Below are 16,939 nucleotides of genomic sequence, written 5' to 3'. Positions count from 1 at the left end.
TACTACAGCAGTCAATGGAAAAAACAGGACTTTACAACTGATGTTAGAATGTGTAGTCTGTTAAAGAAAGGAATGTAGAATATTTTGAAACTTTGGGAGAGTTGCAATAAGCATTGTTTGGGAATCTATTTTAAGAACATAAGCAGTCAGTAATTGAAGCTTTCTTCTACTTCTCCTCCAAATCCCTCACTATAAGCTTGTCGGGTTTAAAAAAAAAATGATCACACTTAGTAGCTATTTCTAGCAGTATGCTGAGGGTGTGGCTGTGTGTCTGCTAAAACAATCAGATGTGTCTGATCATGGGCAAGAGAATCACTTGATTAAATAATCAAGTTAGCAGGCTGGGGATATCAATAAAGTGCTCTTCTGCGACTGTGCATTCTTTCCTCTTCTCTGCAGGTGCCAGCTGTGCAAATGCATGCTTGCTTTCCCCATCTGGCTCCGAGTCTTTGTCTGGAGTCACCTGTCATTTCCCAGTCATGCAAAGCACTTGTTCTTTCTCACTCATACCAACACATCAGTTGATGAGTTGCCTTCTTTCTAAGTCAGCCAATATCTTCAGTTGCCTATGTTGGGAGTAGGTTGTTAAATGCCTTGATTAATACCAATGTCTGATGTTCAAAGAAAGGTTATATCGATGAAAGATAAAGCTAGAAAAAGGAGCAAAAACTGAAAATATACGCTAAGAGAAAACAAGGCAAATCCAACTGGCAGGCACACAAAAGTGTCCCCATTAAAACACAGTAGCTTTATAGGGTAGACTGAACCCGACAACACAGCATAGCCCACCATGTTAGAACTCAGTGAAGACAAGACTTTCTTAGGGGAAATCCACAGTTTCTACTGTGACTGTGTTGTCAAGGCAACAGTGACCATGGAGCTCTTCATGTCCTCATGGTACGGCACCTCCAGCTCGGATAGCTGCTACTGGAGGTGCCTAGCTTCAAAGTTTTTGTGAGAACCCTTAATTTTCACCCTTAATTTTCACCAAGTAAGAATCATTAGTTAAGAAGTATTACCTACAGTTTTGCTTTAGATGTGATTTAAAGGACAATGTGCCTATCTACAATCCTGGTACCTTCTTGTTAGTGGTTTTGGACAGCAAATACACTTTACCCTAAATTTTCTTTTCTCAAATTTAAGTTAAAAATCACCTCACTGTCAGCCTGCATTTTTCTCTTAGAGTTAGAAGCCAGGATCCAAACAAATCAGGGGTTCTTAGGGCTGACAGCTCTTGGAGTTTCAGAACAAATTGATGTGAGCAATTTGCTCTTCACATTTACCATTCGTTGTGGTGAATGGAGAGTAAAACCCACAGTAACGCCAGTGCTCCTTGTCCTGCCTGGAGCTCCCTGCTCAGAGCTTTACTCCAGATCTGCTTTTCTTTCCCTGAGGTAATCCTCAACTACCATAGTCAGTTTTGATTAAAGAGACTTTTAGGGGAACTCCCCCACCCCAAAACAATCAAAAGCATTTTTTTAAGATTTTATTTATTTTTAGAGAGAGGGGAAGGGAGGGAGAAAAACACTGATGTATACATTGATTGTCTCTCGAGGGCCCCCAGCTAGGGTCCTGGCCCGCAACCCAGGCATGTGCCGTCACTGGGAATTGAACCAGCAGCCCTTTGGTTCGAAGGTTGGCACTGAAGCCACTGAGCCACATTAGCCAGGGCAACGATCAAAAGCTTTTGAAATAGTTTAACCTTGGAGCCATTTTATGGCCATTGTTACTGTTTTTGACTCTTGGTGATAAGTAAAATATTAATAATTTTTCCAGAGTCTACTAGAAAAAAGCACAATATGAGACCCATCAGTGGCTTCCTTTCAGAAATTTCCAGGGAGGTTGAATGAGGTTATCTCAGCTAAAGTGAGGTCAGGTGAAAGGCACAGCTCCTGAGCTGGCTATTCCTGACTCAGTCCTAGGCCAGTTTTGTCATCAGAGTGCTTCCGTAGACGTGACTGTGCTTCAGGTCCACACAGCTGCTGCTTCTAAGTATTTGTGTTCCTGCTACATACAGGGAGGGGCAAGTGGAGGTTTACAGTTGTTCATATGGCAAATAACGCCATAATTAATAAATAATGAGAATAAACTCTGTTTCACATACTCCCAACTGTAAACCTACTTTTGCCCAATCCTGTATATATATTAAATATATAATAGTCATTTCTCTGATTATTTGCTGCTTTCAGACCCCCTAAATAAGAGCGACCATGATTTGGCCTCATTTCATAGGCAGGGAGACCGAATGGATCCCTTAGGTTAGTGGCTAAGTTGAAGGTCTCACAACAGAAATCAGTGAGAATCTCTCTGGTTTTGCTCTTAAATTCAGGGGCAAGTTTTCCTTGATGTTTCTTTTTAGTCTCTGCCCTCTTTTGTATCCAATCTACCCTAAAGCTCTTTTGTACCCTAGCACTTGAATTCAAGTGCCTCTTGGTTTTTCCTGATTTTATTTACCTATATTAGTAGTCTTGATGTCACTGGGGACTTGGATGGGCATATCTTTAAGTAAAATTTAAAAATAAACCTTATTGTTCCTTCAGTCTTGGAGGTGGAACATTCCTAGGCCTATGTTGCTTGCTGACTGGTTGTGAGACCTTTGAAGAAGCTCTGGAAATGGCAGCTAAAGGCGACAGCACCAATGTTGATAAGCTGGTGAAGGACATTTACGGAGGAGACTATGAACGATTTGGCCTTCAAGGATCTGCTGTAGCATCAAGGTAGAGACTAAGTAGCTAGGAACAGTAGAGATTCAACACAAGGCAACCTCTCCACCCTGGCTATTCATCTAGTTATTTTTAAAGATCTTAACCCACCAGGTGCAACTATCTGTGGGATTGGAGTTCTGATTTGATCTCCTGCCCTTTATGAAGCACTGAGATGTTTAGCTCTTGATGCTTGTGCTTAAAATAGGGCAGCTTTGAAAGAAGGTTCTGGAAAACTGCAAAAGTTTCCTGTTTCATTCTTGTCCAGATATCTAGAGGCATTAAAAAAAATTTCCCCATTAATAGCCATGCTATTTTGTTCCTATTAAGAAAAGAGCAGCCAACCATTCATACTGTAATCCTGTCTGCTTGTAAACCATGGCAGTGAAGTCAGGTCATGTGAGGTGGAACAGTTACTCATACAGCTTTCCACAGCTCGGTGGTGGAAGTGTGGGGCCTGCCTGAGGATGAGTTTGAACATTCTCGCTAATATTTCCAACATAGCTTTGGCAACATGATGAGTAAGGAAAAGCGAGAGTCCATCAGCAAGGAAGACCTCGCCCGAGCCACACTGGTCACCATCACCAACAACATTGGTTCCATTGCTCGGATGTGTGCGTTGAATGAGGTAAGGCCTTAACCCAGGGAAAGCCACGTGTCATTCCTGTTCATCACCTCTGGAAGTTAACTGTTGACCCTTACAAAACTAACACCCTTGGGAAACCTGCCCTTTGTTGCAGTCACACCTTGTAGAACTGGAAGGGTGTGTGGTGGGGGAGGAGGAAAAATACGTATTTTAAGTAGGCCCTGGATAATAACGGATGGAACCACCCAACCACGGAAGAAACACGGTAAAACAACAGCCCATGGCTTAGCTTCTCTAACCGCCGTTATTACCACGTACCTCCTGAAGTATGAGGAAAGGAAAGCTTTGTGCACCCTTGCAAATATTTGTGTGTGAAGCATTCCTCTTGCAATATTTGATATTCTCTCTGCTTTTAGCTTCTTTACAGTGTTGCCTTGTGGCATGGAGTTCAAGCAGCATTGTACAGGGCTATCAAAGCACAGAGAGCTTGCTACAGCTAAGGCCTCCAGAGCCCCAGGCACAGGAAGAGGTAGAGCTGGTCACAGACAAAGCTTTGGGAACGTGGTTGAAATACCGTAAATTTCCTCTGGGAAAAGAGAAGGGAACCCTTTCCTGAGATACAAACCGTGTGAAGTGCACCGGCTCTTACTGAGCAGTGTTAGGAAGACAAGAAAGGGGAGCTGGGCATGCAACAAGTGATGGGGACGAAGGGGGGTTTAAGAATCATGGCATCAGTTATTTAATTTTTAACAGAAATATGACATACACACAGAAGAGTGCCCAGACCGTAAGCGTGCAGCCTGAGGAGTTCTTACACTCACATCTGTTTAGCCACCACTCAGATCAAGACATAGAACATAACAGGTATTGCAGAAACCCCTCTAAGTCCTGCCTCCTTGAACGGTGGAGTGTCAAACTAGGTGTGAGGCAGTTTTGGTGACAGGCAGGTGCAGCCCTGCCTTTGAGCTCTGGGGTTTTACGAGACACAGCCTCCCTATTGAATAGAATATGTTGCTGGTCCCATTGGTCAGGGCCCTACTTTTTGTAAGTCCCCATTTCAGACGGAGATTAAATGTGAAGCTGACACTCAGATGAAAGAATGTATTCCAGAGACATACCCTTTCAAAGTCCACTTCAGTCATGGGATTCACTGGAACAAGAGAATTTATTTTTTTGACATTAATCTTTAAACAGAGTTTTTCCAAGCAAACACACAAGCCCTAAGACTAATATGTGTGTAGGTGGCTGTGCTCACGGACTCTCAAAGGTCAGTTCAGTGGGAACTGAGCAATAGATGCCCTTTCCCCTGCTTTCCACAGAGCATGAGTAAGCCAGCCGGTTTGTTTTCACAGGTATCACAAGCACTCGAGAGGGAGGACAAATGATTTTATTTTTAACTTTTGATTTCAAGTTCAATACCATTTATTTTATAACCTTAGCAAAAGTGTTTGTTGGAAAGTGTTCTACAATCATTTAAGTAACTATTTTAGAGATTTCTGTGGAGTTGAGTGAATGGGAGGAATCACTGATCGCCTCAGGCAAAAGCCCTGTTAGCCAGCGCCCCGCCGGGGACAGGCTCCCGGCGGACACACGGGGACTGGCAGCACCCTGTGTTCCCAACACCCGTGATGCAAGTTCTTCAGGCACGGCTTTGCTCCCCGGAGTCACTGACGGGAGAATCTTTGGTTTCAACCACGTGCACTAAATATAAAATATTTTTGCTGTGCTTATCAGAACGTTATGAAATCCTTCTCCATCAACTTCAAATGTTTATTCATACTATTGAAGAGAGAACAATGCAAATACATAATACACAGTCCTGAAGACACCGGATGGGTACAGGGAAGTGAGACTCCATGTCCACAGCTGGCACTCAGTGTTGACCTCACTAGAGGCAGCCATTGTTTTTAGTTTTTTTGTTTTTACTCTGTATTGTATGCACTATAGGAAAAACATCCTTTCAAAGGTAGCAAACTCTATATAACATTCTTTTTTTTAACAATAGTTTTATTGAGATATAATGATACACCAAGCCATTCACCTTCTACAGACTATTCTACATCTCGCTTTGGTTGTTTATCAAACTTTTAGTGTGCAAATGCTGAGAATACATAAAGGAGAGACAGAGAATAAAGAATCCTCATGTAGCCATCAACTGAGATATCAGTTACTGTTATTAAGTAACTGATGTTATTAAGACTTTGCCATACAGGTTTCATCTATCTCTGCTTTCTCCCTCCTCTCTTTTTTGCTAAAATATTAGAAAGCAAGCCCCAGACGTTATGTATCAGTCTACCCTACATGCTTTAATATACACTTTGGGAAATGTTGCCTCATACTTTTTTACATAATAATACATGTTGAGATTATTCATATACATACATTTAGAATTGCCTTATTTTTAATGGTCATACAGTATCCTAACTTGTAGATAGGCTATTCTAGATTTGTTCATTTTCCTAATGATATTTAGGTTTTTCTAGACCTTGCTGTTATTTTTTTAAAATTGATTTTGTGAATATATACATGTACACACAGGCAACATGTTGCACACATGGAATTATACATATAGGATAAATTCCTGGAAGAGAAATTGCTGAGGCAAAGATATGTTGATTGTAATTTTGACAGATAGCGATGGTTCTAATTAATTTCCCACTATAGAGTATAAGTTTCTCCACATAGGGTTATCACACCTTTTTATTTTTTTCTACCTCCTGGGTAAAAAATGCTACCTTATTTTGGTTTTAATTTGTATCATATTATAAGTGAGGCTGAGCATTTTTTAAATCTGTTTAATAGCCGCAAGCATTTCTCCCTTTGTGAGTGTGTGTGGACTGTCCGTTTCAGTCCTCTTCGTGCATTTTCCTGCCGAGTTGTTGATCTCTCCTTACTGATTTGTAGGTAGATAATACATTTTATGTTATATGTACTGAAAATATTTTCTGATAATTGCTTTCCATTTGGATTTGTTCTTGGGTCCTTCAGAATAAATGAGTTTTTAAAGTAAATATATGCCTTTTTTAATGAATTCTGAGTATGACACTTTCTATAAAAAGAACCCTCCCATGTTTTCTTCTCATCTCTTCTTTCTTTTCTCTCTCTTTTTTAATTTAACATTTATACTTTTCGCTTACCTGAGATTTGTTTGAAATAAGGAATGTCCATCAGCTTTTAATACCACTTCTATTATTCCTCTGGCTTTCTACCTAAGGAATGCAGGACTGGGGTTTTAAGCAAGTCCTACCTTGGACCCCCTTGTTCTGGGGTAAAAGGTGAAACTCTCAAATTTAATTAAATTCCTTTTTAATCCAAGTTTCTTACTTTGAGTGTTCTTTGCCACCTCTCAGTCTGGGTGGTCTGTGGTTACAGTTCTTATTTGTGGAAATTTACTAGTACAACCTCCCACCCCTCTACCCATGGGAATTCTTTCAGAGTGCTTAATGGGTTCATGAACACGCATTGTTAAAATTTGAGACGGTTAAAAGGTGATGTTCCAAAACTCTGTTACTCTTGACAGACTGAAAAGAAAATAATAGCAGCTTCCAAGACTCTTCCCCATGGTGTGAGTGACCATAGCACCTGGCTCGGGGAGTGAGTGGTGGCAGCCTCTGCAGATAGACAGGCCCAGCCCAGTGCTGTGTGGTGTCCAGAACACCAGACTGTATCTGTGACAACAAAAATACAAATGTATCCTGTTACTGTATTTTAGCCCATGTATGGACCAGACAGGATATTCCCCCACATACTCTAAAGGTAAAGAATATTGTTTCTTTTTGTTCCCAGTGTTTGGCACAGAGCAAACTGAGCAAATACATTAGAAATAACCCATGCCATGGCCATTTTATTTATGAGTTGGTTGTAATAATATTTCATAGTCAGAAGTTTGGAGGATTGAAGAAGCGCACAAGCCAGTTTAGCTGAACTAAAACTCCAGTTACAATTTTATGTATGAATGTTGGGACATGAATTTCATATCAGACTTAAGGCAACCTAACGATCCCTGCAGATAAATCCGGTGTCAGTCTCTGCCTCCTCCAAACAAAGTCTCACCCTCTTCTTCTCGTGCAAAGCACTACAAGGTTTGCTCCACTTCATCTTGGAAATGCTAAAATAATTCCATGTTTAATAAAGAAATTTACTTTGCAAGGTTTTGGAAGTACAGTGATGTATGGAACATTGGGTCTTTGCTAACTGCCATTGTTCTATGCCATGGCTCAATTATGTTCTTTTGTTTTGTTGTTCCAGAATATTGACAGAGTTGTCTTTGTTGGGAATTTTCTCAGAATCAATATGGTCTCCATGAAGCTACTAGCATATGCCATGGATTTTTGGTCCAAAGGACAGCTAAAAGCTCTGTTTTTGGAACACGAGGTAAGTTCCAGTTTGTCTAGCATATGAGGGGTTTCTTAATCTGTATTTATTATGCAGAGGATAAAGAACAATATCTAAAATGGAAGCTCTCTTACCCAACAGTGAGGGCTGGTAATTGCTCATTAAAAAGCATCTTTCTATTCTAATCATTTTATTGTAACACAAATGTGCAAATGTTCATTCACTCACCATTTTTTTGTTGTCAGACCAAGGCCAGTTTTGGGGCATGAGTTCTGCTTATTGGAACTCTGTAGTTGTCTTGTTTTTCATAATTGTTTTCATATTCACCTTTTTTGATTTCTGGTTTGTTTCTTTAAAGTGGATCAAGAAGTTAAAGATACTTATAAGCACTTTGGTTGTAGAACTCTAGGTGTCCCCCTCTGGGTTTCATATGTGGCACCTGTCTGAAGAACTAAGTTTGTGACTACCTTTTTTAATCTTTGTTTTGTTTTGGTTTCAATTTTGTTAAGATACAGTTGACATAAAAGGACTCAGGGACATGGACAACAGTGTGATGATTGCCGAGGGGAAGGGGCTATACCGGGACTAAGTGATAATGGAAAAAAATACAGGGAAGATTTTTTTAAAAGCTGTAACATTGTATAAGTTTTAGGCCTACTAAATAGTTAAGGCCCAATGATAGAAATTAATCCTGAAGAAAGCCTTTTTTCTTCTTTTTTTCACGCACTTTAAAACATAAAGATTTGATATGTGTATATATTACAAGACGATGACGATAGTGAGTTTAGTTATTCATCACCACACGTCGTTACTAAGATAATTCTTCCTTCTGATGAGAATTTTTAATATTTACTCTCTTATCTCATAACAGATTTTACTATTAACTACCTTTTTCAATCTTTTTCAAGAATTTTACTGGATTTTTATAAAAGTGACCATTTTATATTCTCTTTATTAGTCAAGTTGGCATATAATTAAGTTAGATTGTTACACTAACAATTAAATTGTCATAAGTAAATGTGAGGATAAACACAGCTGACTTTTGGCAAATAAACAACTCAATTGGTGAGCACGGAAGCCTTTAGGCTACTGAGAGGAGCTGCGTGGCCTGATCGACTGGTGTACCTGAACGTCAGCCAGCCTGTTTACGGAGGAAATGGACAGTGTTGGTTAGTTCAGAGTCCCTTGCATCGAGTTTACACACGAGTGCCCGTCAGAGGCTTCTGAGAGCGTGTGAGGGGCACCCCTCTCGCCACCTTCTCTATCCCTACCTCTAAATTCAGCACTGTAGAGAGCAGCTGTGTATCACAGGAGGTACCTAATCACTTGGGTATATTGCAGCAGAAAAAATGGTGAGGGAAGTGGTATCACCAATTTCCATTGTAATGAATAAACCTGTTGCATTTTTCTCATTGTCAAACTGAATCATTTATTTGAAAAGTTGCTGATGGATTTTTAGTTATTTAGACCTCTCGAAGCTCCTATTTTGTTTTCATTAAAGCGTAAAACAATAGGAACTTAAATACTAAATAGTTAAGGCCAATGATAGAAATTAATACTAAAGAAAGCCTTTTTTCTTTTCTTTCTTTTTTTTAAAAAGCAAGCTTAAGGCATGAAGCAATATAGCTTCTTGCCTTCTTCCCTGGTGAGGGGAATGGAGTTCCATAATTTTCACTTTCCCTCCCCCAAGCAGAGCAGCTCCCTTTTTATCTGCTTACTTACTGATTTTCCATATAAGATTTTATTTGAAAAAGAAAAAGTCACCTCAACTTTAAAAAATAGTTAAAATGAAAAATGAACACCACTGTTTTAGTCCAGCTAGTGTTGCCATATTTACTGATTAAAAATATGGGACAAACTTATTTTACGTGGCATTTATCCACCTTTTCTCTGGCAACCCTAAGTCCAGATTCTCTTGGACTATTTATCTTAGCCTGATGCCTATGTTGGTGGCCAGAGCTGTTTCATGCCTGGGGCACATAAAAAAATAAAAGAAATCATTATAATACCAACAATACATGGCACTTCTGTAGCACTCACTGTGTGCCAGTTTTGTAAGCACTTTACATCAGTTAACTTATTTAATACGTGAAAACAAATCCATATTCAATAAATTGCATTATTATTCCACTGTGTCTCATGGCAGAGTCAAGGTTTTAAATTTTTCTCAGCTACACCATTAGGGGGCAGCATTCTGAGAGTTACTAAGAACCATAGGTATTTGGCTCAGTTACGAGGTAGTTATACAGTTTTCCCATTGTTTTTGTAGGGTTACTTTGGAGCTGTTGGGGCACTGTTGGAACTGTTCAAAATGACCGATGACCAGTAGGGAGGAGCCACAGATGGGGCAGAGACCTGAGAACCGCTGCTGGAAAAGGTGGAAGCTGCTGTGGGACGGAAGCCAAGCCATTCATGGCAGATGTACCTGCTAGATTTGTAAATAACCTAAAATCCTTCTAGCTGATCTTTTACTCTTGAGTTTTGAGCTTATGATTCAAAATGGGAAATACAAGAGTTTTTTTCTGTATACCGTATTTTTAAGAAAAAACAACATTTTGTGCAGCGTGGCCAAACCTACCAATTTTATGCATTAACTTTGCAAAGTTGTATGATGTTTAAGAAGGACCTGAAAATTTAAGTGCTGTTTATACTTCTTCTGGGGTTTACTGATCAGTGTGGTAATTTTAAATTCGTTTAGTAATTACTCTAGGAGATTTTACCTTTACTTATATTTTTCATGACGTTTCATGATTTGCTGTTGGTTTCAGATGAAACTACAAATCTAGCATGTTTTACTGTGAACACTATTTCGTTTGTGTTTGTGTATCTTTTATTGTCTTGTTTTTTTTCTGTTTGAATGTCTTATGGAGAAAGAGTCTTCCCCATTTCTGTCCTTGGATGACTCCCCTTCGCCGCCATGCCTTCCTTCACTGTAGTTGTTCAGATTAATCAAGGTGCTGTCCAACTCAATACAAAGTTAACCATGAGACCTAAAGCTCTCAAAAGTGCCCTCAAAGGGGAAACTCTGAAAGTGTTCATAAATGTAAGGAGTCTGGCAAAAGTTGAAAATTATGTGCAATTTTGTCATATCCCTCATGAATCTGCCCTATGATGAAATGTCCTCATTTATGCACAGCATATGAAGGGCAGCAAACCCTGGTGCGAGACATTGGCATTCACAGAACACAGTCTCCCAGGAGATTAACTGCTCCCATTGGGAGATTGAGGGGAAGTCGTGGATCGAGGTATCAGGTAGTAACATCTTTTTGTTTTGTACATGTATATGCCTAGGAGCTTTGTAACATGTCATCTTAAATAATAATAAAGTTATTTCATTTCAAATATTTTCAACTAAAAATGGTGTTTCAGTCCTAGTTGCTAAAATTTAAAAAAAATGATGCTGGTACATATTTTTTTTTTAAAGACATCATTGGAACTGATGAGTAACTTTCAAATGTGAATCTAGATGGACATTGAAACACATTCGACCTAACAATTAAGAACTAATTAATAGTGTGAATTGAGCGTCTTGTCAAAAGGGATTTTGCAAGGGCGTTGCTCCATGAGGAAGCTTTCCTTCTCTGCCTTCTGAGCACCCCTTTAGTTTCCATATCAAGGCTTAAAGTTGATGTTAATTGAAGTATTCACTTGTCTGGTTGAAATAAAGCCTGTTTCTGTTGTGATTTTTTAGTGTATATGTTATTTTCATTTCCTAATCTTCATGTTCACCTTTCGTGCTTTTGTCCCATGAAATGGACGTGTGTTGCATGTTTGCTACTCTGCATTTGGTAGATGGAAGCCGTCCCGTGAGTCACGGCAAAGTCCGAAACACTGTGTCTTCAATTGACGCTGTAGCTCTATGTAGGAATTTTTAAAATAGTTTTCTTTTTCTTATATAATTAACTCCTTATCCCCAAAATCGCTACTATACTGGTTAACTCCAAAAAAGTTTCAGAATTTGGTCATCACAAATATATTTTATCAACTTCCACCAGGCTTTAAAAAATTCAAACAACTAAGGTGTTCTTGAAAAAGGCAGGTATAGAAATCTACATATTATCTATGATAGTGCCTTTTTAAAAAAGTTGCTCTTTTCTACCCTTCCTACTCTCATCTGCCAGGGAATAGCACGCCTTGGGTCATGGTTCTGCAAAAGAAATCAGGGCAGGTCGATGTGACTAAATAATTTTGTTAATTATCTGGAACCACTTGATCTGTCATTAGCAATGTTTAAAACATTGGTTCAGCTAAGGAAGTAAATTATTCTGTTAAAACAAATATCAGTTAAATGTTGTCTACATAGAGCCAGCCCTTTTTTTTTTTTTTTTTTACAACGAGGGACTTGTAGCCTGAGGATTTTTACATTTACTTGAATTACAGAAACTTTCCTTTGTCTCAATGTCATGAGGAAACTTGGGAAGAAGGGAGAATTTTTATCTTGAACCACATGAAGTCAGGAATGTCTGGTGGTCCCGAGCACAGCTTCTGATTGTGAGTCAGCTTCAGTCTGGGTCCAGCTCAGCCACTGACCAGCTGTGCAGGCAAGTCACTAGCCCTCTCACTAAACCCTAGTTTCCTCACTCATAAAATGGGGCAAATAGTAGTTTTCACCTCCATATTTAAAGAGATTAAGCCTGGCTGGTGTAGCTAAGTGGACTGAGCCTGGGCCTGCGAACCAAAAGGACGCTGGTTCAGTTCCCAGTCCGGGCACATGCCTGGGTTGTGGGCCAGGCCTCCGGTGGGGGGCATGCAAGAGGCAACCACACACTGATGTTTCTCTCCCTCTCTTTCTCCCTCCCTTTCCCTTCTGTCTAAAAATAAATAAATAAAATCTTTAAAAAAGAGAGAGATTAGCCCGAGGCTGACACGTAACAAATGCTTCATTAATGTTAGCTATACTGAAAAGAAAATAGAAGTTTTAACTAATGCATTAAATCAGTGATTTTTAGCCTTCTGGAATCTGGGAAACTCTTTTTTTAAGATGATATATTTTTAGAGAGAGAAGAAAGAGAGGGAGAGAAACATCAGTGTGTGGTTGCCTCTCACACACCCCCTACTAGGGACCTGGCCCGCAACCCAGGCATGTGCCCTGACTGGGAATTGAACTGGCGACCCTTTGCTTTTCAGGCCAGCAGCACTCAATCCACTGAGCCACACCAGCCAGGGCTTGGAATGTGGTGAACTTATTTTAGCACAGAGGTTCTTCACAGATTTCCATATGCTAGTACATATCTTTAGCCTTCAGCCCCAATTCCAAATCCCAAATTCTTCAAGTTTATCTTGATAACTCAGTTGACAGAAAAAGTTACTGGAGCATTAATTATCACACTTTGTAGGACTCTTCACACATTTTATTGCAAAGCTATTAATGTATTTGATGACATGGTACTGCCCCAAATACTGCTAGGGGTGTTAAGTAGTGAACAACTCTAAATTTTGAAGTTCATCTGGTCCCAAGATTTTCCAATAAACAGATTGTGGAAATATAATTGTATTCTTCAGTTTATGTAGTAAGCATGGACTCAGAGTGCCTTTGTTGGGAACTGTGGTTACAGGTAATATGCTTGACATCATTCAGTCACACAAGGAGTATTAAGAAGTTACTTTGCCAGGAAGGAACTAAGGAGACTAGAATACAGCCCCTGCTGTCCAGCAAGGGGAGGGTAGAAGTCCTAAGCCAATGCATAATAAATTCTCTCAGGTGTCATTCATTCATTCATTCACAAATATTTACAGTAGTGAACAAAAACCAATCCTTACAGAGGTTGCATTCCTAGAAGGGAAGACAGATGCATTAACACTTACCCTTCTCCAAAGAGAAAGGTAAGGTAAGGGGCTAGAGTGGGGGGGCGGGTAATGCTATTTAGACCACGAGGAGAGAAACTACTTTTTTGGTTAGAGTGATCAAAGACAACATCTCTCAGAGGTGACATTTGAGTAGATTTGAATGGAGTAGGGAATGCACCATGTAAACACCTGGCAGAAAATATTTCATTCCTGGCAAACAAGAACGGAGGTTTGAAGGAACTGCAAAGCAGGCCGGCGTGCCTGGACCAAACAGTGCGGAAAGTGGTGGGAAATGCAGTTTTAGGCATAGCCATGGAGGAGGTCCTGCACGACGTCCGAAGTCCGTAAGTGAGGGTGGAAGGCTGCCCTAGAATGAGGCATTGGTTACTTCTTGAGGAGGGGACTAGAAAAGTTTCCGGAGTCTTAACCAACATTTAGAGACCATGCATGGAGTGGCCCAGGGTGGGTGGGCTTCCCAAGCAGAGAGCAGGGCGAGGGAAACATTGCGTGAACAGCCTGGCTTATTCAGGGAACTGGACACTGCGTGAGCTGGAGCCTGGTTAGAGAGAGAGAAACCAGACACTTGGAGAGAGGAAACCAAGCAGATTATGGAAGGTCTCATGTCTCATATTCCGTGATGCAGATTTTGTTTTTTTTCTGTAGTCATTGTGGAGCCATCAAAGAGTTCCAGGTAAAGTGAAACTAGAATTAATCTGGCTCAAAAGTGATACTCGAGCAAAACGTCCTATCGAGGTCAATGTAGTAAACCAGTGACTGCGCTTTTGAATACGTAGCTCCACCCACCCCGTTATCGTGTTTCCTTTATTTCCTCTGTCGTGCCAAATCTGCTTCGTGGACCACATTTCTCTGTAACTAAGATTGTTACATAAACTCTTGAGAATTTTCTCACAGGACAAAGGCTACTAAAAGCTACAAGTCTACTATGATTCTATCCAGTGTGCAGAACGGTTTCAACACTAGTGAGCACCATAAACTGCATTACTTGTGGAATTGTTTGGAAAGAAGGCACTTTTCCTTCTGGTCAGAAGGTGACCTCGAATTTGTGAGGAAGATTTAATTAATGCACATTTTTTAACTGGGTCTACCTGGTGCTCATTCATCCACTTTTTATGTATTTAATTTTGACTATATGCCTATGGTCTGGGAGGCATTGGGTACCATTTAGGATCCACTCAGTTGTGACTAAGACAGCAAGTTCCCTGCTTTCATTGGGTTTACATTCTCTTCAGGGAGATAAGACTTTTAAGTATACAAACCAGTAAATGAACGCCAAAATAAAAGATAGCAATAGAAGCTCTAAAGGACAGAAACAGGTGGCATGATAGAGAGGAAGAAGGACTTTCTTAGATGGGCATGTGATATAAATAGGGGTAAGTTACAGCTTTGTCTTTTGAAGAATGACAGTCAAATTCATCTTGCTTTCATTTTCACCTTAATGAAAATGAAAGTTTTGGGAAAACAGTTTGATAACTAACTTATTTTCTTTTTTATTTTACTTAGAATATTTAATTTAGTTTGCATATACATTTAAAGTTATATATTACATGAAATATATTTAGTAATGCATTTTTACTACTCATTTTATGAAACAATATTATTTGAACCATTCGCTTGAATCTTCATTGTCAATGTCTTTGTCATGATCAGTCATTTAGTAGTTTCCAGAGTGCACTAAGCTTGACACACAGCACTTTTGCATCCATGTATGATACTGACACTGGATTCTTTTTAACCAAGCCACAGGCACCTACTCCTATAATGAGCTCTGTTCCTTGTTTCGTTTTCCAAAAGGTGTATATCGGTGATGCCACGGTGTAACCATTTATGTGGAGCCTTTTTTAAAAGGCTAGTTTACAAGTACTCATCACTAGCAATACAAAAATAAAAGAAAATTTGTATTAAAACTCTTGGCCTCTTTTTATACTCACTTTATAAAGTAAACACTAAACATTCCAAACTAGAATTAATTGATGTTCCAGTTCATGTTACCAAATAATTCTCAACCAGTTCTCAATGAGAATTCATCTTTTTTTTAAAGGGTAAGTATTTTAAAAAATTTCAACAACTTTTATATGCACATAATCTATAAAGTCAAATAGTTCCACAAGACTATGAAAAATAGCAGTATCCATGTTTTCTTTTCTTTAATTTCATCATTTGGGGCAAAGCAGCTTCCCAGAAAAGGGTAAGGTGGGGAGGGAACTTTTTTTGAGTACTTGCATGTGTAAAAACTTCTAAAAATATTTTCACTCTACCCTCATACCCAATTAATAGTTTAGCAAGGTATAGAATTTTAGAATAGATACTATTTTTCGTCAGGATTCTGAAGGTATAGTTTTATTATCGCCAAGCTTCCCATGTCGTGAGAAAGCTGATACAGTTCTGGCTCCTGATCTTTGTGTGTGAGTGCTATTTTCCCTCCTCTTTCCTGGAAGCTTTTAGACACTTTTCAACTTCCCGTTTCAGCTCCAACATGTATTTTCAACACTAGACCCTGTCAACAGCTACATCAGTCCAGGACTCTCTATCTTCACATGTTATACTGTGGCAGTTACTGCCAAATTGCCCTCCCAAAAAGTATGAGTATATACACTGGAAATGTTAATAGTGCCTATTTTCCTTCCTACTCACCCAAACTAGGTATTATCAATTCTTTTACCTTTGCCAGTCTTATAGGTGAAAAATACCTAATTTTAATATAAATAAAAAGTCTTCAAGATCTTCCTATTCCTGATGTTTTGATTCTAATGTTGGCCATTAAAAGGAATTTATTGGTTCAAAAGAGAAGCTGTCATGCAGCCTTTGGGAAGGTAATGCAGTTGAAAGAGTTAGCAGAAGCTCTAATCTTCTGTGGTCAAGGCCTGACTCTCAGGTTGCTGTGTGACCCTGGGTTGAGTTTCTCAATCTCTGAAGCCCTCAGTTAGCTCATCTGTAAAATGGGGAGAAAATAAATTCCACATATGATTGTGAGCATTAAATGATAGGCAAAGAGCAGAGAACCTCCTGGCCTTGGTGCTTAGTAAAAGTCAGTGACAGGCAACCCCAGAGGGGTGCACCCGTTCAGGCTGCCTCCGCCGCTGCCTCCAGGAGTTGTAGAAGCGACCTGCATATTGTCTTCTGCAAATGCTGATTGGTTTTTTCTGCGTGATGAATTAGTTTCTTTTCATGCAAGATCTGTAGTTATAAATATGTGTTAAGTACATTCAATTTTCAAAATGTCCCATGTATTAGCACTTTTTACCTATTAGTATCATTATGAACTAGGAAAACAGGTAGTATTATTTCTAAACACTATTTCTACAGTTGACGAAAACAAGACAGACAAAGCCAAAACAACTTGTCTAGGTTAAGAGTGAGTAGGTTGCAGGTCTTGGATAAAAATTTAGGTTTTAAAAGTGAACAAGTGCCAAAGTGTCATTTTATTCCAGGTGAACTAACTTGGTATAGTATATAAACACTTTAATGAATAAATGTGGGTGAATCATAATTAAGATATCAGTTGTTCATA

At 39.4% G+C, this 16,939-nt stretch overlaps 1 protein-coding gene across 4 annotated transcripts in view; it reads left to right on the top strand.

Moving 5' to 3' along the window:
* The window catches only part of PANK1 (pantothenate kinase 1), a 53,291-nt gene extending 41,985 nt beyond the window's left edge, over positions 1 to 11,306 (top strand). For all 4 annotated transcript variants that reach the window (XM_028512169.2, XM_028512171.2, XM_036026977.1 and 1 more), the window contains exons 4-7: positions 2,541 to 2,717; positions 3,207 to 3,330; positions 7,537 to 7,662; positions 9,893 to 11,306. In XM_028512169.2, coding sequence (XP_028367970.1) covers positions 2,541 to 2,717; positions 3,207 to 3,330; positions 7,537 to 7,662; positions 9,893 to 9,952 — 487 coding nt within the window. In that variant the 3' untranslated portion in view covers positions 9,953 to 11,306. The remainder of the gene's footprint in view (positions 1 to 2,540; positions 2,718 to 3,206; positions 3,331 to 7,536; positions 7,663 to 9,892) is intronic.
* Positions 11,307 to 16,939: the final 5,633 nt, after the last annotated feature.

The sequence above is a fragment of the Phyllostomus discolor genome, chromosome 5 (assembly GCF_004126475.2).
Source record: "Phyllostomus discolor isolate MPI-MPIP mPhyDis1 chromosome 5, mPhyDis1.pri.v3, whole genome shotgun sequence".
Classification (NCBI taxonomy): Eukaryota; Metazoa; Chordata; class Mammalia; order Chiroptera; family Phyllostomidae; genus Phyllostomus; species Phyllostomus discolor.
The sequence above is the reverse complement of the archived record's forward strand: the minus strand, read 5'-3'. Positions and strand labels throughout refer to the sequence as shown.